Raw genomic sequence first — 20,918 nt, forward strand, 5'->3', positions numbered from 1 at the left:
TATTCTTTTTTTTTTTTTACGTTTTTGCACACATGTCCCAAAACAATGCAGACATTGTAATTGGTTGTAAACAACAAATAGGACCATTTTTGTCATTGGAGAATTGAGCCAAAGTGAAAAATAAAACCTTTAAACAACCCAACAGTCAATGTAGTCTCCTACAGGAAAACAGTGTTGAATGTCAAAATACAACATCGTCTTGTGTGTGGCTCAAATGTTGTGTAAAATGTGGAGTGTAATCTGATATGTGAAACAGAGAAAAATTATTACATACATGTTGGACCCAGCATCCAGGAGAACAGAATCACTGTGTCTTTGTTCATAGATAAATACTGTAATATAAGGTGTTTTGTAAACAACCACATGTTTACAATATCTATGCAAAATCATTGTGCAATTATTATTATTTGACGATGACTCAGCTGTCACCTTGTTTTGGCAGCTTCTTCCCCAGAATCTGTGAGTTACTGTAAGACTGAATCTGTGTTTGTCATCAGTCACCACCTCATATGCCTTATCTCTCTGAATAATCATGATAACAATTTCAAAAAGAATCATGGCACACAAAACAAACCACAGACACACAAACACACAGCATTGGGTTTATTACTAATTAAGACTTTACAGTGTGATATTCTATTGTAATTAGTAAAATGACCGTCTCTGATTTACAAGGAAACTTTAACAGTTGCATATTCATCTGACCAGAGCTACATAACATGTTTTTTTGTTTTGTTTTTTTTTACTTTTTCTTTATATCATGTGTTTAACAAATGAAAGATGAATGCATAAAACAACATGGTTTTAAAACAAAAAATGTGACCAACGTACCAAGTTATTAAGCAGTAATAGGTAGTAACCTCTCCAGTTTCACTGACGCACACTCTGTGGGTTAGTGACATCACGACTTCTGTTGTGTTGTGAGTTTTTGCAGTGCATGTGTTTAATTATTGCCTGAATTTGTGGCACATTTGTGTCTTTGCATGTATGTTTAAATTGCAGTGCATTGACCCCTCAGGGGAGATGATTCTGTCACCTCCAGCAATAACGTCCTGATCTTGGCGTCTTCATCAAAACCAAAAGCACAAAATGCTACCAGCTAACTGGCTACACCAATGCCACTGTTCACACAACAGGATTCTCACGCAAACAGATTCACACAGCAGCTGAATTAACTCTTCATGGTCAAATTAAAGGTGTGCATATTTACGGGGATTAAACAGGACTGTATTATTTGCTGAACACAAGATACTGTCCATCTTTCTTAGTTCACCTGAGGATAATTGCTGCAAAAAATCCTGCAAAACCAGATAAAAGGAATTTTGTTTCCATAAGAAAACTGGTTATGTGAGGGTTTGAAGAGCCATAAATAGAAACCAAAATCATTCTCATTGCAGCCATTGGTTTGTTTGACTGTGATGCAATGCACAATGGAAAATTATCAACATGAACAACAAGAACAATGAAGCAGTAAAGATTATAATGATTCCTTCTGTTTGTACTGGCCATTACTGTAAAATATCTTTTGGTAAAAGAGATGGGGTCAAAAAGCTGCACAATAAGGACAATGGCTCAAAGCATGTTGGGAAGTTATCTAGTAAAGCTCCATATTTTACTTTTATTTTACTTCTGTGTTGATTGATTTGAAGATACGACAATCACCAGATTGACTGGATGTTTTCTGAGTGATCCAAGAATATCAAGCGGGTTTCAGAGAAATGTGTCTTGTGACTGTTTTGTTCACACGGCTACAGACAGTCGTGACAGCTCGGTAGGGTTAGGGTTAGTTATGCCAGGTATGGCACTGTAGGTATAATTTTCTTCTTAGCAAAATGAGTTATTTAAGGGTGTTGCCAAGAATCTATGACAAGTTTTGCTTTGTTAAGGCATTTGTGGTGATCAAAGAGATTTTTCAGTGATACAATACACAGACATGTTGCAGTTTGGACAAAGTCAGCAGAGCCTTCAGATTATTTTCTTTGCAGTTTAACCAGACTTTACAGTAAGTCATTCTTTAAATACAAAATTAAAATCTACAAAAACTTCAGAATATTTTGATTAAACCTTGAGGGAAATGTTTTATTATTTTAGGGAAATCTTAAGTCACTTAAGGTGTTTTGTGCAACTCGCACCAGTTTCTGAATCCAGGCTGTGTGCATTTTTCTGTGGACTGGCTTTGTTACTTTCACAGTATTAGAACCTAGACCTGAAATACTGTAATCCTATACATGGACATCTAGCTTTATACTGTATGGAGCTGGAGCAGAATGTATATAATTTGAGGAGAGACTTTTTAGTGGTATGTCACACTTGAGAGCAGCTGGGTTTAGCTGTCTACGGCAGAATCTATGAGAGCGCTTCGATCTTCCTCTTTTCTCTTCTTGCTGAAGTAACGAACCATCACAGCCATCAACACCACAGACACTAAGAAGGCGCTGGCAAAGACCACTGTGGTGATGTTGGTGGTTAGGAGCCGCCGGATCTCCCAGTCACCTCCTCCTGATCTCACATCTGGAAAAACTGGTGGAGGACTCACTGAAAGGTAATACAGCAGTTAGATAGATAGATAGATGATAGATAGATAGATAGATAGATAGATAGATAGATAGATAGATAGATAGATAGATAGATAGATAGATAGATAGATAGACAGACAGACAGACAGACAGACAGACAGACAGACAGACAGACAGACAGACAGACAGACAGACAGACAGACAGACAGACAGACAGATATAGATATTAACCTGCTGGGTGCTCGTCACTCTTTTTCATCACAACCTTATCATCACTTGCTGCATTGGGAGCAGCCGCCCCGACAAACTGCAAAGGCCCCTGGGTAATGTAGTGGCTGCCTGTCTCCCTGCCTGAGCTCCGCCTGCGTCTGCGGGATGGATTCTGCAGACAGCCAAGGGCACATCTGGAAAAAGGACTGTCAACCTTGCACAGGATGACGGAGCAAGTGATGTACACCTGCACAGAGGGAAAGAGAGAGTTTTTAGTTAATGGCAGGAAATGTGTTTGTGTTGTGCTGCAGTTTGTATTTCAGCAGGTTAAGAGTTCACAAACCAGATGATCTTGTAAGATTTGTCTTTTTACCTGGTCATGGTTTCCAGTAAATTTAAAGGCTTGAACCTCAAAGTTGAATGAGGTTTGATTAGATGGATGAACTTTGACTGTCTCATCCTCCATACACCTGAAGGACACAGTTTATGAAAATGTATTACCTTGATCTTATTGTGATAATAAACATGTTCTAAATAAAGAAATACTAAACGTTTGCATGCCTTGAAAAAGCATCTGGACTCACCCATTTTTGATGAGGTCATAGGACAGGCTGTTTTCAGGATTGTCGTCAGGAGTGGCCTTGCACGATTCGACAAACAGTTTCAGGTTCGGTAGCTCAGACGTGGCGTCGATGCCCATGAAGATGGTGTCCAGCAGCTTGACCTCCACTGGGTAGGCGCGGGCCTCCACTTGGTTTGTGAAGTTGCTGTCACGGTAAATCTCAAACGAGTAGCCAAAGCTGCCGAAGCTGGACTCAGTAAAAATGTAGTCAGATTTGTGGAGATTGTAGAAAGTGGAGATTCGGATGCTTTTGGGAAACTGGCAGGAGAAATCGATCTTAACCGTCCTCCTGCGGGTTATGACCTCGTTGGGCAACTCAAAGGAGTTGATCTCATTCTTGAAAACAATATAGTCGCCTTTAGCCTTGATCGAGACAAAAAGAAAAAAGAATTGTTGACCTTGTTTTCCTGTCACAACCTTTCGTAACTTGGGTGAAAAAATGTAAATGTTATTTATTATTCTCCACCTCGATCTTAGTGCCACAGGTGGAGTAGGACATGCTGCCCGTGATGTGCGTGCTGTTGGAGGTTAGTGAGCAGGACGGGTCGCTCAGCTTCAGGAAGTTCTCGTCGATGTCTGGCATGGAGCTTTTGTCCAGGACCACCCTCATCATGTTGGTGGAGCATTCAACTTTGGCCTTACCTTTAAATCACAGACAGACAGACAGACAGATACCTAATTAATATATAGTCTGAAATTCTTGAAAATTAATCGTAATCGTTTTAACTCTGCGACTGAGTTTGCAATTTTTATTTGAAAGATAAATGATGAGGAACACACCTTCAATGATAGTTGCTTTGGTTACCATGACAACAACACACCTCATCTCTGACTGGCTGAAAGACAAACGTAAGAAGGTATGTTTCAGTGCAGAAACACGGGATGAGGGACAATAATTATTATCTTTATGTTACTGGTGCTTTTCAATATTTAAAAAATCGTGCTGGATTAGATTATTATTTGCAATTTATTTGCAATGGTACCGATACCCACAGCGTCATCTTCACCTCCTCCACTTGACTCAAGCAACCTCACACATGACCTAGTTAACATTCACCACACTGAACTTAACATGGCTGAAGGGTCATTGCCACCATTGTTCCGGTGACTGTAGATGAGGACACTCACGTTTCATTAGTCTCTGCAGTGAAGCAGATGGGGACAGCTCTGTACAGGTCGCTCTGCTGTGGTGTCCAGCTCACAGTGAGCTCAGCTGATCCTGATTCATAGTCTCTCAGCTCTTTGCTCATGTTCTGAGGGCCGCTGAGCTGGAAGTCGTGTATGCTTCAGGAAAAAGGAGGCAGAGAGGAGGAAAAAAAGTCACAAAACATTTGCTCTTATCTTCTTTTCCTTCAGCCAGAGATGATGAGATTCAGTTAATAAGTTAATACCTGGCGTGATGAGCTTGAGCTTGGGCGTGAAGCTGGAAGGTCTGACCCACGGTGGCATGAAGAACATCACCGTGTGAAGGAGTCTGAGACAGGAACATGGGCTGAACACGACCGGCTTCACAGCTCGGTATGGGAGGAAGAACTAAAACACAGAAACAAGAGAAACATGCTTTATTGCTTTATGGTGGTTTCTAGTTTCTTTCGGAGTAATAAGGAACCCTGGTGCAGTTTGTTCCTCTTCTTTGAGAATAGTGGAAGACAAAGTGTGACTGAAGACAGGGCCAGTCTATTTACAATCATTGAAAAATAAGCTGTGCGTAATTAAGCAAGAAATTAATCATAGCTCTGGAAATTATGTTCACACGAACACTCTATTGAAGTACATTTTTTATATATTTGTCTTTTACTTACCTTTATATCAGAGTACTTCATTTCACTCTATAACTTTAACTTCTATTCTACTACAGTATACATACATCTACAGAGTTGTGCAGACAGTCGGCTCATCTGTGAAGCCTTGTGTTTTTGTTTAGCTTACTCTCCACACGGAACTGGAGCTTCACCCTGCAGAGAGGCGGTGAGTTTATGTCAGACGCCTCCCGAGATGCTGATGTTCCATCCGCATAGGTCAAAGTGATGTTTGTGTTGGGGAAATCCTCCAACAGCACCTCAAACACCTGCACGCCAACGCTGGCTTGACCTGCACTTGTCAGTGTGCACCGAGTCTGGGAAGGAACGAGGAAGGTCAAAAAAAGTTATAAACCATAAACCACCAAAAAAAAAAAAAAAAGCACTTTTTAAACATTAGTTAATTCATCATTGATACTAACTAGTATGCAATGTTTTAACAGAGATATACATGTTTAACTTTTGATTAATAAGCTCATCTATCATTTGTTCTTGGTGTGGATTTAATGTCTGACTATTAGAGCCTCTAAAAGTCTGTCGTCATGTCAATTTACTTTGTCCAGAGTGAAGTTTGAAGGGACTGGAGTGTCCGGATTGAAGCGGCATCTCACAATATCGTCATCTGGATCATGGGCCAGAAGCTGGATCACTGAGAAACAGTTCTGAGGCATCCTGATGAAAATATACACACACGTCAATAACATCACTAAATATAAATTAAAACATTTATCTACTGTCTATACTGCCTTTCTGTGCAGGGTCGTGGGGTCGTGGGTGGGCTGGAGCCAATCGCAGCTGACATATCAGTCAATCAATTAATCACATTTCTTTATATAGCAGCTTTCAAAACAATCAAGAGCAATTCAAAGCACTTTACGGTTTGATCGAGAGAAACAAAAATGCACATAAAAGATAAAGAATAGAGACAGAAATAATAATACAGCAGTAATAAATGAAAGAGATCAAGAATAAAAAGTAAAAACGATCATCTGTCACGTAGTTTTTAATTTACCTTAAAGCTGACACAGCTGTTGTCACTGGACATCTGTTGAGGGAACGGGAGTCAGATCGAGTTCCCAGGTCCAGTTCTGCATCACTGGTCCAGTTTGTTCTCCCATTGACATTCGACGCCCAGCAGCAGCCTGAGCCTCTGAGAAGAGGGCATTGGAAGGTATAATCAGTGATTATGAGAAATCAAGCATTAAACTTTGTAAAAATCCCCTTTGGATATCTCTGTTGTTACTGTAATACCCATTAACAAAGATGGCCGCCATCTCTAGAAAGGAAATGTTGTTTTTCTGCAATAAGTTCATCCACAGTTTTCTCATATGAATAATCAGAAGTGTTTTTCTTCTGAAATGTTATTTTTGGCACAACTAGCCTCGCACGAGGTTGCCTGGTGAGCTAACTTCAAAACAGAATGTCAGATTGTCTTGAGCCGATAAGAGCCACCACTGCTGCGTCCAGACCACACCCACAGATGAAAACACAACCTGATACCAGAAACAGTTTGTTCCCATGACGTGGACGTACCTTAGAGAAAAAGAGGTTTTATTGGTCGACACAATTGCCGTTGTGTGTCCTTCAGACTGGCACCAGCGGCCTTGGCCTGTGTCATCCTGATCCGTTTGCAGGACACTCGACCTATTAAAGCTGGTGCAGACCCCTTCTTCACAGCTGAGGGTCGACTGGTCCTGACAGGTGCTCCATCCGTTCTGTCTGTGGTAGAAGGTCACCTGCAGCATTTGGGAAGAGAGCTGCATTAATAGGCTACTGTGGAGCAAGAACTACTTCAAGGTTTATTAGAAAAGAGGGTGAAACACAATATCTGTGATAGTTTAGTAAAGACACTTAATTGACACTCAATAAATATTTTATAGGTGACAGTCTTGCATCACAGAGAACATTTGGCTGCATGGTTTCTCACAACAGCAACAACTGAACTACGGTACTTATTGATCTCAGTACACTACTGATAGCCTATTGTATTAAAGCAGAAGTAAGCGATCCGGTGGTTTTGGCTAACTTCTTGTCAGCCGATGGAGTTAGCAGCCCCCGCCCTCGTCATGGATCTGTTGGTCCTCGTCCCTACGTCACCACATTCACGCGCATCCCTTGGCTGCACACAGAGAGAGGACCGCCCCTTTATGCCGTTCTCTCTCCTCATTGGATAAAGGTTGTAGGATACAAGGAAAGTTTTCTCCTCGGCTTACAGCAGAGCAGAGTGACTGACAGACCCATGTTTCAGACCAAACACTCTATATAAGTGATTGCTGTCGGAAGATAGAACTATTTAAGACTTTTATTATTATTATTAACACAAACACAAATATTCCGCTTACTTCTGCTTTAATACCTGCCATAATGTATCTACTATTATCATTATATTATTACTCAAACAGCATCATGACTCTTCTCTCATCCCACCTATCTGTTACTGCATTGTTTCCTTTTTCTTCTCAATTTAATAGAGTATAAGGCTATTTATCATTGATGTATTTCTTTTTTTACTAAATGATTTAGAATAATTTATGTTAAAATGTTTACGGCCTCTTAGAACAAAATTTTCCACCTTATGTTTCCTTTTTATTGATCTTGTTTGGCTTATTGTACCGGATCTCCTTCTGTTTGTATTGTCATGCGAGAATTTTTTTGTTGTTAATTTAAAAATGATAATAAACAAAGAAAAGAGAGTAGACATAGTTTACTCCAAGTATAGCATTTAGCTGTTATTAAGTAAGTAAAACCCAAAAGTTTGCCAAATGGTAGTATTCTCTAATTTAATTATGTTTAATAGCTATATTATGAAGATTTAAAGAAGTCAATAAGATAATTACTGTACCCTGAATGTCCCATCGCTGTTCTTCTGTGGAGGCATAAAACTGATGCTGTCTCCATTAAAGCCCTGAGCCCCAGCAGACCCCAGTGACACGGACACCAGTAGCAGCAGGACAAGTGCTCTTGCCTCCATGGCGTCTCACTGAATCTGTCTGTGCAACAGCTCATTCTGTCAGTTTCAGTGTCACCTATGGGTGAGGCAGCTCCTTTCCAAATTCACTAAACAAACCAGTCAAACCAGATCTGGACTGTACTATGACAATTCACTCTTTTTTTTTTAATCCACCTTATGGATATTGAGTTTTTTTGATTTGATTTGGTCTTGTCAGTTTGTAAACTGAACTTTGTTCTTGTTCTTGAAAAAAAAATATCCTAAATATTTTCACATTGCCAAGATTAAAAACACAAGCAAATAACAAAAACAACTTCACAGATCTGACAGTAGCCCACCTGTGCAGCATTTATTTAAAAAAAAACCTACAAAAAACAGCAAAATGGGAAAAGCCTTTTGACTAGACCTACCTAATCTTTCCAATTGATCCAGTTAAAGGCTTAATGGTAATTGGCTGAGCCTTTCATGGGGTCGACCAGTAGGTGTTGACCACAGCTCCTGATCGGATGTGGAAAAAAAAGAAAAGTTCTTTTTACAGTCTATGCTATGAACCATAGACTGCTATGAACCAATCATTTTCAGCTTTTAGAGTGACGTGTTGAAGCTTAGAACAATTTTCGCTTTCGTCAGATATTTGGGCCTGCAAGCACCCGTAGTGACGTCAGTTTATGGAAATTCTCAGAGTGACAAGATGGCTACGGAACCAAATAAGACTGAAATCCTCACCATTTTCAAAAGATTAAGATCCATTCCTACGAACAAGGTAACCGAACCAAACGCCGCCGACGTTTGTGTATCATCCTCTACGCTTGTTGTGTACTGACAGCTCGTCGGTTTGCTCGATGTGTCCGGTAAGAAGCGGTTAGCTGTCTGGCTAACTGTTTTCCAGCTAGGCCCGGCTCTACGGTCGGGGAGCAAACGGGAGCTAACGGGAGCTAGCCCACCGGTAAAGCAGTCAAACATAAAGGCCACGTATACAATTTGTGTTTGCCGAGGTGGCAAACCAGTCTGTTGAGCCTCGCCAGGTTCGAGAAATGACAGAAATCTTCGTTAGCCGGTCAATAAAACTAGAAATGTCGAAGACGCAGCGCGTGTAACGTAGACGGACACATTTGTAGTTTTGAAGCATTTGTCGTTGATGTTCACAGAGGATATCGAGCAGGTTATAAGAGCCTTAGCACCAGCTGTACAGTCATGTATATGATATATCGGCAGGCCGTCTTCAGTAAATGAATAAACAAAGACGTTTTTCAGCTGCTTTAGTGTCCCACCATTGTTACTGAGGCCATTAGCGTGGCAGCTTCTGTCTTCATCGGTACTTATTGAGGCCTCAGAGAAAAACTCACTATCATCCAACCTTTCATTGACTGTTCTCCAGTTAATGCTTATTTCACTCTAACTGTAAATTTCACTATTAAAGTCAAACCTAGAGTCATTTATTTTACTGTGATCCTCACAGTTTCCGTTACAGTTACAGTTGTGTGGCCTTTAGTCCTTGTCCTGTTACATAATCCCTAATTACAGTTTCTGGTTGTAATATGAATTTATTTGGCTACAAGCATTTGATGGTGGAAAACTTACTACAATCAATGGTGGTTGAGTGGTTATCCTGATGGGTTGGGTTCTTGATCTGTTTTTCTTTTAAACTTATGTAAACTGTATCATTACTATGGAGGTTTAGTGTTTTACTATGCTATCAAAGTGAAAGTCAACTTTATTATTGATTTCTGTTACATATAAGGCATACACATTATGTTTCTCTCTAACCCCCTTAAGGATCAAAAAGCAACACAAAAGAGTATGGAAAAAACATAAATAATAACTTTTTCTGTTCCACCTGTATTTATTAAATACTTACACAAGGTGCTCTATGTTGGCTCGCATGACGAGGAAACTCCTAATTTTGTTAACATGGTTTTTGTTAAACCCAGGTGACTTTCAACAGGAAAGTCTACTTTCAGTACCTCTGAAGTAGAGGGACAGTTATTCCTCCTCTGTTGATCTTCCATAAACTTTTTGAACTATTTCATAAGTTGGTGTTGTGTGTTGTTGAGCTTTTTCAAAGTCTAAGAGACCAACGTGACTGTCAGCTGTGAATTTTCTTTGTGTGTGTTCATTATTATTTAATAACAAAAGTAAAGATAGACCAATAGTTGAGATAAGAAATTGGGAGCTTGCGATTACACATAATATTGTGTTTGAAAACAGCGGTCATGTTGTTAAAGATCTCAGTGAAATTGTCCTAGGACAAACGTTTCCTCTTCTAAGGAGGTTGTTTCCACTTGTTTATCTGTCAGCAGGATTATACACAAAGCAGCGAACTGATTAGCAGCAGACTTGGTGGAGGGATGGGACATGACATGAGTCAGGGGATTTTAACTCACAAGAGTTTTGTTTTCTTTCTTTGAAGTCTGGATGCATTTTGTTTGACATTGGGAATGGTGGAGGTCTGTGCTTTCTGAGCGTTTTCAAACATTTTGTTCTTTGCAGGTATGTTTTGACTGTTCAGCTAAAAACCCCAGCTGGGCCAGTATTCCCTATGGTGTGTTCTTGTGCATCGACTGCTCTGGCATCCACCGCTCCCTGGGAGTGCATCTCAGCTTCATCAGGTAGGCTCAACAATGAGTATTGTTGGTAGCAGTCGCAGACATGGTGCGTTCTTCCCTGACAGTTCTTTTGTATGAGACAAAAGGCATGTGCGTGCGTCACTTCTGTTACAGGGAAGGGGACACGAGTGAATATTTCTGTATACACTGTTCAGATGAATACAGTTTTCTCTTGGAACTCACAGCTTGTGAATGACAGAGAATCAATAGACATTTGAGCCAACTGTACCTCAGCCACACTTTCCAGACTGAGTCATTTTGCGAAATCAAAAGTTCAACATCGACACACACTGCTGTGTGGAAGTCAGAAAGGAAGCCTGGGTTTTCACTTCTCTTAGGCCTTTTTTCTTTTGTTACACAACAATTTGTAGCACTTGTCATTTGTGCAAACTAGTGCATCACCATGTCTGTCTTCCTCAACAGCACCACATTGTAAATACTAGTTCAGAGTACCTGTCATACAGGAGCGCTGACGTGCCGTCTTCTTCCCTTCCTCCATCAGATCCACTGAGTTAGACTCCAACTGGAACTGGTTTCAGCTTAGATGTATGCAGGTTGGCGGCAATACCAATGCGGTAAGTTGAATAAAGTCCAAACCCACATTCCAGGAAGTATGATCACCTGAAACTAAAAAAAATTAACTCTCCCCCCCCTCCTCTCTGAAGACGGCATTCTTCCGCCAGCATGGCTGTTCTACGAACGACACCAACGCCAAGTATAACAGCCGTGCAGCCCAGATGTACAGGGAGAAGATTCGGCAGCAAGCAAACGCCGCACTGTCCAAATATGGCACAGATGTGAGTACAAAGGAAGTGGAATCGAATCCCGTAGCCTTAATCATTACAGATGAGTCCATTATAGATGACCCGGCTGTGTCCCTGCCTTCGGTGGCAAAGCTACAGGGCTGTATTTCATTTTGTTTTTTAAATACTTCTAGCAATTTGTTACGACCCCCCCCCCTCGTGTCTAGGGGTGTGGGAGCAGTAACAAAACGAGTGCGCAGGGAAACAAGTGAAAATGGTACGTGGATTTATTGGTTAAACAATAACGTAACAAGATAATGGGGACGTAACGGGTGGCGTCAAATCAACAACAAAACAAAAGGATCAAATGGAATACAAAACGAGAACGCCACCCATAACCTAAAAGAAAAACACAAGAAAACCAGGGGGAAAAGCAATCCCCGAACAAAATAGCAACAACCAAAACTAAGTCCTAATCCCCAAACAAAGACAAAACAAAACGAAGGAGCGAGGCGTGGGGCCGACAGCCACATGAAGACTGGGCCCACCGAACTGGCCTTCCAGCCGGCTTATGAAGCGTCCAGGCTTCCGGCTTCCGGCACGGACGAGAGATGACGAGGGATGACGAGGGATGCGTGATGACGTATGACGCCAGCAGCGCACACCGGGACCTGGGCAAGGACAAAGGCAGCAACACACACACAAACAGACCTATACCCATAACACCCCCCCCCCCCACAAATACAAACCCCACAGGTTTGTTACACAGCACGAGACAAGGCATCTGCAACTACATTATCAGACCCCTTCTTATGCTTAATCACCAGGTTATAATCTTGTACCAGTAATGCCCATCGCATCAGCCGCTGATTTTGATTATACATGCGCGCCAAAAACACCAACGGATTGTGATCCGTATGGACGACTAGGGGCAAACTACACGGACCTATATACACGTCAAAGTACTGTAATGCCCACAACAACGCCAATGCCTCTTTCTCAATAGTTGAATACTTACTCTGATGGATGTTAAACTTACGCGAGAAGAAACTGACTGGATGATCCACACCAGAGGAAAATTTCCACATTTGGGCTGCTAACAGATATTATACTGTGAATATCGCCCAGGCCTCTTCCAGCTATCATGAATCTGCACAGGCATAATGAACCCTTTTTTGACACAATAAACCTGTCTGCATATTATCCTGTATCTTAACTATACACACACATACACACTTATATCTTCCTCAGTCAAAACATAGCTGTCAGTTTAATATCAAGTGAAATGTTTACATCGATCATGTGATTTTTATGTTCACTTCACTGCTCTGATCTCTGGTCCAGCTCCTGTTGTATTTTAGCTGACGGCTGCACACAGTCTGATACAGCAGTTGAATAATGGCTTTTGATTTGCCTGGTGCCGCCTGGTGGATCACTGACATGTTGCATAATAATGATTATCAGCCACAGTGGCAGAACTGGTTCAGAGTCCACACAGTCCATCACTGGCAATAATCCAGAAAAATAAAGATAAAAGAATTGTTATCATTCTTCTGGGCGTCTCGTCCTCTCCGTCACAGCTGTGGATCGACTCTTCTGGAGGAGGCACTCCCACAGTTCCTGAGAAGAAAGAGACAGACTTCTTTGCTGAACATACACAGGTTCGTTTGTTTTCCTGTCAAATTCACAGCAGTAATGCTGCTGTTGTCTTCTGCTAACAGTTTTATGACGGAAACCATTTCAAGTCAGGGAATATGATTTCTCTCTTTTTATATAATTTCTAAAAGAACTTGGGGGATGGTGGGTTTGAAGCTGAAGCTGGACAGACACAGTTGGGACATTACATTAATGTCGCACTAATTACAGATTACACATGAGTTACAAACATCACTGGGATCTTAAGTGGTATCAATAACTTTAAAAACTATGTTAAAGTTGAGGTAAGAAAAATAACTGAGCTGTACAATGATGTAGTCTAAAAGTGGTTCTGAAAACAGCATAAAAAGGTATAATAATAAATTACAAATACTTAACTTTAATTGTTTCTTTGCAGCTGGCTAATGACTGGAGCATGGCGCCGGCCTCAGAGCCAGAGCAGAATGGAGCCGCTGTCACCCCACAGCTGACGGACACAGCAGCTAAAGTCCAGGATGACACCCGTTAGTAAAAAACACATTCGTCTGTTACCTCATATGTCTTGCTACTTATGAAAGCTGCTCAGCCAAAACAACTGTATCACGTAACTGCACTGCTGCTGAAAGAAGCTTCCCAGAGTCTGACAAAATGTTGCTTTCATAGTAAGGGACATGTTTTAATAGAAAGTGTTGCAGGGGATGTGGAGCATGCGATTTACACTCCCTGCTCTGATTGGACAGTTGTTTTCTGCTGCTGTAGGACACACGACCACCTGTCTTCCTTTTTAATATCCTGGTCCATTGTTAAAGACATTTCTGAGACCCCACAGTACAAATAGAGGCTGCGCAGCCATTGGCCACCATCAGAGCCAAAACTTCTTCTGATAACAAGAGTTAATATCCCATTGGTGCTGATTAATCAGTCCACCTCTAATCTTCTCAAAGTTGCCACGGAGCAGCTGTCAATGTGGCAGCTTTTTGAAAACATAATGACCTTTAGTCTTTAGTCTCATTGTTTCAAATGTTTGATGTTTTATTTTTTGTTATGGTTTTTTTTAGCGCAAGAGGAAGGACCGAGCATCGATGGCCTGAGCACATCACCCAAAGCCTCCATTGGTGAGTCTGAGCGCCGTCCTGCTCCGCTCTTATCTAACCGCTGTCACATGTAATTCCTCCTCTCACGTCTGACACTCGTTCTCAATCTCACTCTGCATCTTCATCTTCATCTCTATCTCTCTTTCTCTTTCTCTGTATGTCTCTATTGCTTTCACTCTCTTTGTCTCTTTCAATCTCTGTGGTTTATCTGCACAAACTATTTGACTTTGTTCTACACAGTCGACATGACTGCAGATTATGCTGGTTGTTGCTCTGCAGGTTCAATTGCACAAAGTCTCCAGGAGACAAACAGGGTCCTGATCACTAGAAGTTTTAGACACAATTAACAAGAAAACCATGAGAAATGTTAAAACTCTATGTCTCTGTCTACTGTTAGGTGAGGTGTCTTCATAATCATGAACATGACTTTCACTTTTTATTTTCAAGGTCTGAAGCAAATGTGCCAGTGTTTACATTATTGATTATTTCCCTGATTTATTTTTTCAGTCAATGATGCCAATGTAACACAAAGTAATGATGCGCAAGAAGATGCAGCACAATAATGGAAAAGTGTATAAATAGACAGTAATTACACCTCTATAATCTGTTGTTTGACAAACGGGTTAATTGATGGGCGGTTGTGGTGACTGGTTTGTCTCCTCCCGTAGAGGAAAACATGCGTTTGTCATCACAGGAAGAACGGACAGCCAGAGGTGACTGACTGGTGTGAGCTAAGCTGTTGTTTCTTTTGCCCCAGGCGCATGGTTGTGTTGCTTGATTGACATCTCAAAAACTGCCTCCCTCTCTCCCCCGTTTCTCCCGCACACCATTCCTGCTGTTGAACAGGTTTTGGAATTGAAAATGAAATGAAACCTTCTTGTTATGCAGATGATGTGATTAATCGTCTCATCTGAGTCTCTCTCAGTCATATCAGTATCAGAGTATGTGTTGGTCAATAAGAAACCATGACAAATATTTTTTTGTTCCCTCAAACTTCACAGGTGAACTGGGTTTAATTTAGAAATGTCCTTACATTGGTTAATCAACTAGAAAAAAATTCTGATAGTGTTGTGTTCATTCAGTTTGTGGTTCTCGCATTTCTATAGGTTTGTTTCACACAACACTGTTGGGCAAAGTGTGTCATTATTCATTACAAAAGTTGAAAGTTAAATATTGAGCCTCAATACATATTTGTGTTTGAACCATAAAAGTATGCGTAAACATGAGGAATATCAGCTGATTAATCAGTTATTGAAATGTTTTACTCCCTAATATCAATTATTGTTTGGGCCCAAGTTGTGGAAGTGGAGATGTTTGCGTCGTGAGGTCGCCCACGAGTCTTGCTGGAGCTCTGGGGAGTTTCTTGTCACTCACTTCTACAGTAGTTAGGGGTGTCAAGATTTCGATTTTTTATCGAAGTCAAAGAGAGGATCGACGACCCCCCCCCCCGCCCCCCCCGCATGTCCCCATTGCGCACCACGCGTCTTTTCAGTCACTGGTCCAAGTTCTCCTTTACTTTGTCTTTCGAGATAACTCTCTCTGTCTCTCTCTCTCTGTCTGTCTGTCTCTCTCTCTTTTTTATTTTACCGGCGGTGTCAGCTGATGTGCACATCTGCAGCAACCCAAACAAATACACGTGTTGACTGGCTCTATTCCAGCCACATGATTGGTTCGGCACAGCGGAACTCTCAATATCATTGGCTATTTGCCAAAACATGGATGAACGAAACCTATCGACCATGTCTCATATTTCTATCGAAGAAAAGTTAATTCACAATTTATACTGTTTTATTGCCCAGCTCTAGGTGGGCTATTGTCGACGGTAAATTAATGAAAATAAAATTATGATAATGTACAGAATAAATATATTTGTTTCAAAACCTGGGGGGGAAATTTTGGCCCCTGGATCATGATTTTTTGGGGGCATTCTTAGTAAAATCGTTACCTTTATATTGTAAATAAATTATTTAAATGTGACCATTAGTGCCTAATGTGATACATTATGGAAATTGCATCACTTATATGTATGTAGCCCATCTTTTGAAATAAGATTTTCTGTACAAAATTTGATGAATAAAACCAATGATCATAGACTAGACTAGTCTGAAAATGGCATAGGCCATTGTGCTGTAAGAAAAAGAAAAAAAATCGAGAATCGAATCGAATCGTGACCCTAAAATCAGAAATCAAATCGAATCGAGGATTTGGAGAATCGTGACACCCCTAACAGTAGTTCAAATACAACGTATCGTCTGATTCTCATAAAGGAGTTTAAAAAAAAAAACAGTGATTGCGAGAAGGCAGATGAATTTTGGAAACTGAGGTGAAAAGAAGAAGAGGAAGGAGAAGTTTAGATACTGTGTCTGTGCTCTGGCTTCTCTAACAGAGCATCCTGCTTTGTGTTTTTGTTGTGAGTTGCAGTTTGAGAATTAACCCACTCAGTGCTGCTTCTCCTTAGTGGCAGCTTTTTGTTTTGTTGAGCTGGTGTGTTTTTCTTTTCTTAAATCAGGATTTGAAAATAAAAATATCCTGCAGGTTTTTTTTAATAAAGATTATGTCACTTTTTGTTCCAGATGTGAAACCTTCTATTATTGGAAAGAAGAAGCCGATGGCGGCCAAGAAAGGGGTGAGTCACAGTTTAACCAGAAAGTTCATGTTGGTAACTGGACTGGATAGTAATGATGACGGTAAAGTGTAGAAGGAAGTGTTTATTGATGTTGAAGATGGCCCCAAGGGTCAAATTCAAGATGTAGGCATATAAGTATTTACTTTTTTGTCTGTTTGTCCCTTTTTTTCCTACATAACAATGAAATATGGATGTTTAGGCCCCAAAGAATACTGTACTCAGGAAAGCATATTTCCTTTAAAGTATTTATTATATTTTAAGTGCAATATTTTTTTTAATGCTATGTCTTAACTTGCCATACTACACCTCCTTTTGTTGTATAATTTGTACAGTGACAGCAAAAGGCTTTCTATAGTTATAAAGCTTAAAGATGCATAGCAAACCATTGTTAAAATAAACTAAGTTGAAGAAGAAGTTACCTTATTTGTGAAAAATATTAGGAAATGATCTGCTTTGAATAATAGTTGATGTTACAAGGTGTTAACAAGGTTGTTCCATTAAAAAAAAAGCTCAACCATCACAGTCAATAAGGAGGAAAACACTAACTTTTTTCCCTGATGCAGCTCGGTGCTAAGAAAGGTCTCGGTGCCCAGAAGGTGAGCAGCAAGAGTTTCTCCGAGGTGGAGAAGCAGGCGCACGTGGCCGAGAAGCTGAGAGAGGAGCAGGCGGCCGAGGCAAAGAAACAAGCCGAGGAATCCATGTGAGTTTTCTTTGATCTCTGTTTGTCTTCAGCTTTGAGGGAAACCGTGACGGCTCCTCACAATTGTCCGCGTTGCGAGTTGACGCGGCTCCGTCTCTGTGTTCTCAGTGTGGCCTCGATGCGTCTGGCGTACAAAGAGCTGGAGATTGACAGGAAGATGGAGGAGAAGAAGATTCAGACCATGGAGGGGAAGAAGAGGGAGCAGGCGGAGAGGCTGGGCATGGGCTTCGGCAACAGGAGGTAACGTCATGGCAGGAAATGACGGGTTGCTTTCAACCTGAAGGTCACCATGGGGACGAGTCGTCTGTTCTCCACCGGTGTTTGAGCTGCGAAGTTGAAGCTTTAGTGTTTGTGTTGTTTCCCGTTGCAGCGCCGTGTCCCACTCAGTGATGTCAGAGATGCAGGTGATCGAGCAGGAATCTCCCATAGGAGCAAAGTCCTCTTCTCGCTCCAAACTGGACATGTTTGATGAGCCGGGCTTCACCTCTGGACCCCCCAAGTAAATATACGTGCCCTCCCTTTATTGATCCTCCTCTGTCAGTTTTAAGTCGTGAACCCACCGTGGTTAAACCCACTGTGGTGGATGTTTCAGGTACAAGGACAACCCGTTCACAGTGGGAGATAGTTTCGGGTCCCGGTGGGACGCTGACGGAGGGAGCGCCTCCTTCACCGCCTCCTGGGCTCTGGAGAAAGACGACCCCAAAGAGGAGGTCACCATCTCTAGTATTCAGCCAATAGGAGAGAGGTAACTACACTGACTCTAGGGGGGTTCAGCCTCTGCTCAGTGCCGTCGTGTCCGCTGCAGCTCTGACCGTGTGCTGTCCTGTTGAATCCAGACTCCCCAGCAGGAGGAAAGCTGAGGTGGCGGCTCCGGTGTCGGAGTCGAGCGAGGCCCGGCAGAAGTTCGCCAACGCCAAGGCCATTTCCTCGGACATGTTCTTTGGTCGGGAGAGCAGTGCCGAGGTGAGACACCACATCTCCCTTCACCTCTGTCTAGAATAAAAATCTTTACTGTGTATTTTTAAAATATTATTTGATGTCCTGTTACGATCCTTGTTCTAACTTTCTTTCCGTCCTCTGTCAGTACGAGGCCAAGACGAGACTGGAGAGCATGTCCGCTAGCACCTCCATCAGTTCAGCTGACCTGTTTGGAGACGGCAGTGACCAAAAAGGTGAGAGCTGCTCCTCAGTGTGGAGCCAAGTACATTAAAAAAAGTTAAAGTAGCAGCAGCTTAAAGGACGTTACTGTGTTCGTGTTAGTGACGAAAAAACAACATTCAGCATCAAGACAGTGTCTCTAAGATTTCAGTGAATGTATTTTGAGCTCTTAGATAGATTTAATGTTCAGAGAAGAAAACAAAAAACACGAGAAACAGGAACAGGGAGGGTTACTGATCATTTCTCTACAACAAAGTGATTAATTTGTCAAAATGAAATCAGGTCTAGTAGGAAGTTGTAGTTGTGTGTTTATCGCTGTCTGTGGCACTGAGCTGTACATCTGTAAAAACACAATATAAATCTGACTTTGTAAAGTCTCAGAATCTCCCAAAACAGCTGGTCACTGACCTTATTTAATTAAACCTCACTCAGAGGGAGTGACGTGAATTTGTTGGGGACTATTTTCTGCAGCGGATTAATCCACATCCTGTAATATATTGTGTGTGTGAATTGGAACGAGTGTTAATGGAGTTGAACTGCTCTGCTCCTCAGCGCGGGCCTCAGGCTTCGACAGCGTGCTTCCCTCCGGCCCCGACATCGCTCAGTTCAAACAGGGAGTCAAGACCGTTGCAGGCAAGATGGCCGTCCTCGCCAACGGAGTGATGAACACGATCCAGGTGAGAGTGCTGACCCAGAAATCATATTTTCATCTTCAGCATTCAGTTCACAATTATTGCTCATAACGTAGATCAGAGTTCTTTTCCTGTAGATCTCTATATAAACTTTCGTTTTCGTAAAAGTTTTTACACTTTGGGGCGGTGGATTTGTCAGCGCATCGATAAAATGAAAATGCGACTTTTTGTTATGGAAACAGGTTATGCGAATTGAGCCAGAGTTTGTGGGTGAAGTGCTGCTGGACTTCACCCAGCGACGTTCAAACAAATGGAGAACAACGCGGTGTCCCAGCTCTCGTCTCTGCACACCGCAACACAAACGCACTCCGTAACCCGTAATCTTTTGTTTATGACGGTTAAGACTACACAAACACACACGCCGTAACATCGTATATGTTATGTAACGTTATCCACCGCTCCATTTATTGATTTTTCGCCGGCTTTGTTGTCAACAGATGCACATAGGCGAGAGGAGCATTATCCAAAACAGACTGTCACAGTTCCCTACTGTCTTTCTGTGTAAATATCTCATGTTACAACATGAAAACCTGCCGCTTATATTCAAGTGCGGCCTATATGTACAGTATTTTCTTTTAAAATTTAGCTGGCGCGGATTATATACAGGTGCGTCTATAGTCCGGAAAGTAGTCAGCTGAGTGTCAACTGTTGTCATGGATACATTCAGGCTCTCTCACGGCGCACTCCTCTCCCAATAATCGCAAAACAATAATGAATGGAAACGGTCATAAATTCGCATTTGCTTTTTGCGCATTTTCACAAAATCTGCTCTTAAATTTGATACATTTGGATGGAAACCCAGCTATTGAATATACAGGTTAATACCAGGTGTGAACGGGACCGTGTCACAGGGTGGAGGAGCATGTCTCCTGCTGTTTGACCTTGTCCTGACTGTCGTGTATTTCTCTCTTTGTTGTTGTCAGGACCGTTATGGCTCCTACTGATCGGCCCCCAGGTCGAGCGTCGGCCTGTGGGAACACAAACTAACCAACGTCTGCGTAGAGCCAACCAGCCTCCTGACTGACATGTGCATTTGGGCGGAAGAGACGGGACGAGAGAGAAGAGGGGCGGGAAGCGGAGGATTTGCATGAAGAGTGGAGGAAGAAGTCGTCCTTCTCGCCCGTCCCTCTTTTAGAGACAATTTTCCAGGAGTGAGACAGTATTTTCTCCTCATCCTCATTAGCAGACTCTTGAGTTTTATTTTCATAAAGGAAACCATGGAAAGGTGTAGTCTTTTCTAAACCAAGAGTTTTGTTGTAATTTACTGTCAAGAAAATTTTTTGGTCTTAGATTTTCACAAATGACGTCAAGAGTTAATTCTACGATATTTTATTCCTCCTGCATAAATCAAAGTGTTGTTCATATTATCGAATATTCTTCCCAGTTTTGTCTTTTATTTTGTTTTATTGTGATATTAAAAAAAATGCAGTATATATATTTTCAACTTTTAGCATCAATTTGAACAAGAATCCACAATGTTTGCATTCAGCGTTTGATTCACTGCTGCTCACTCACAGTAGAGTTTGTCCACAGGTTATTGTTGTTTTTTTATTTACACAATTTCAGA

The 20,918-nt window shown here is 41.5% G+C and overlaps 2 protein-coding genes across 3 annotated transcripts; one reads left to right on the forward strand and one right to left on the reverse strand.

The window, feature by feature from the left end:
• Positions 1–1,838: 1,838 nt before the first annotated feature.
• LOC146990142 (uncharacterized) lies at positions 1,839–8,173 on the reverse strand. The gene is made up of 13 exons (XM_085769594.1): positions 7,990–8,173; positions 6,681–6,883; positions 6,160–6,297; positions 5,702–5,819; positions 5,278–5,464; positions 4,740–4,881; positions 4,477–4,632; positions 4,129–4,184; positions 3,815–3,990; positions 3,311–3,711; positions 3,100–3,196; positions 2,748–2,973; positions 1,839–2,535 (listed from the first exon to the last, which is right to left on the reverse strand). Exons 1-13 carry the CDS (start codon positions 8,116–8,118, stop codon positions 2,327–2,329), a joined length of 2,238 nt encoding a protein of 745 aa, XP_085625720.1. The 5' UTR covers positions 8,119–8,173; the 3' UTR covers positions 1,839–2,326.
• Positions 8,174–8,764: 591 nt separating this feature from the next.
• Positions 8,765–20,781, forward strand: arfgap2 (ADP-ribosylation factor GTPase activating protein 2). 2 transcript variants are annotated; one of them, XM_085769781.1, is made up of 17 exons: positions 8,765–8,860; positions 10,588–10,706; positions 11,206–11,278; positions 11,369–11,500; positions 13,027–13,107; positions 13,500–13,605; positions 14,140–14,196; positions 14,844–14,888; positions 16,749–16,801; positions 17,365–17,501; positions 17,610–17,741; positions 17,872–18,000; positions 18,094–18,246; positions 18,338–18,464; positions 18,586–18,673; positions 19,212–19,336; positions 20,275–20,781. In XM_085769781.1, the coding sequence occupies exons 1-17, from the start codon at positions 8,789–8,791 to the stop codon at positions 20,293–20,295; spliced, it is 1,650 nt and encodes a 549-aa protein (XP_085625907.1). In that variant the 5' UTR covers positions 8,765–8,788; the 3' UTR covers positions 20,296–20,781. The 2 variants fall into 2 exon arrangements, with proteins under 2 accessions (XP_085625907.1, XP_085625918.1); XM_085769792.1 differs by lacking the exon at positions 14,844–14,888.
• The last annotated feature ends 137 nt before the right edge of the window (positions 20,782–20,918 follow it).

This window comes from Trachurus japonicus, chromosome 3 (genome assembly GCF_045865225.1).
Source record: "Trachurus japonicus isolate A0001 chromosome 3, Traja_1.0".
In the NCBI taxonomy this organism is placed as follows: domain Eukaryota; kingdom Metazoa; phylum Chordata; class Actinopteri; order Carangiformes; family Carangidae; genus Trachurus; species Trachurus japonicus.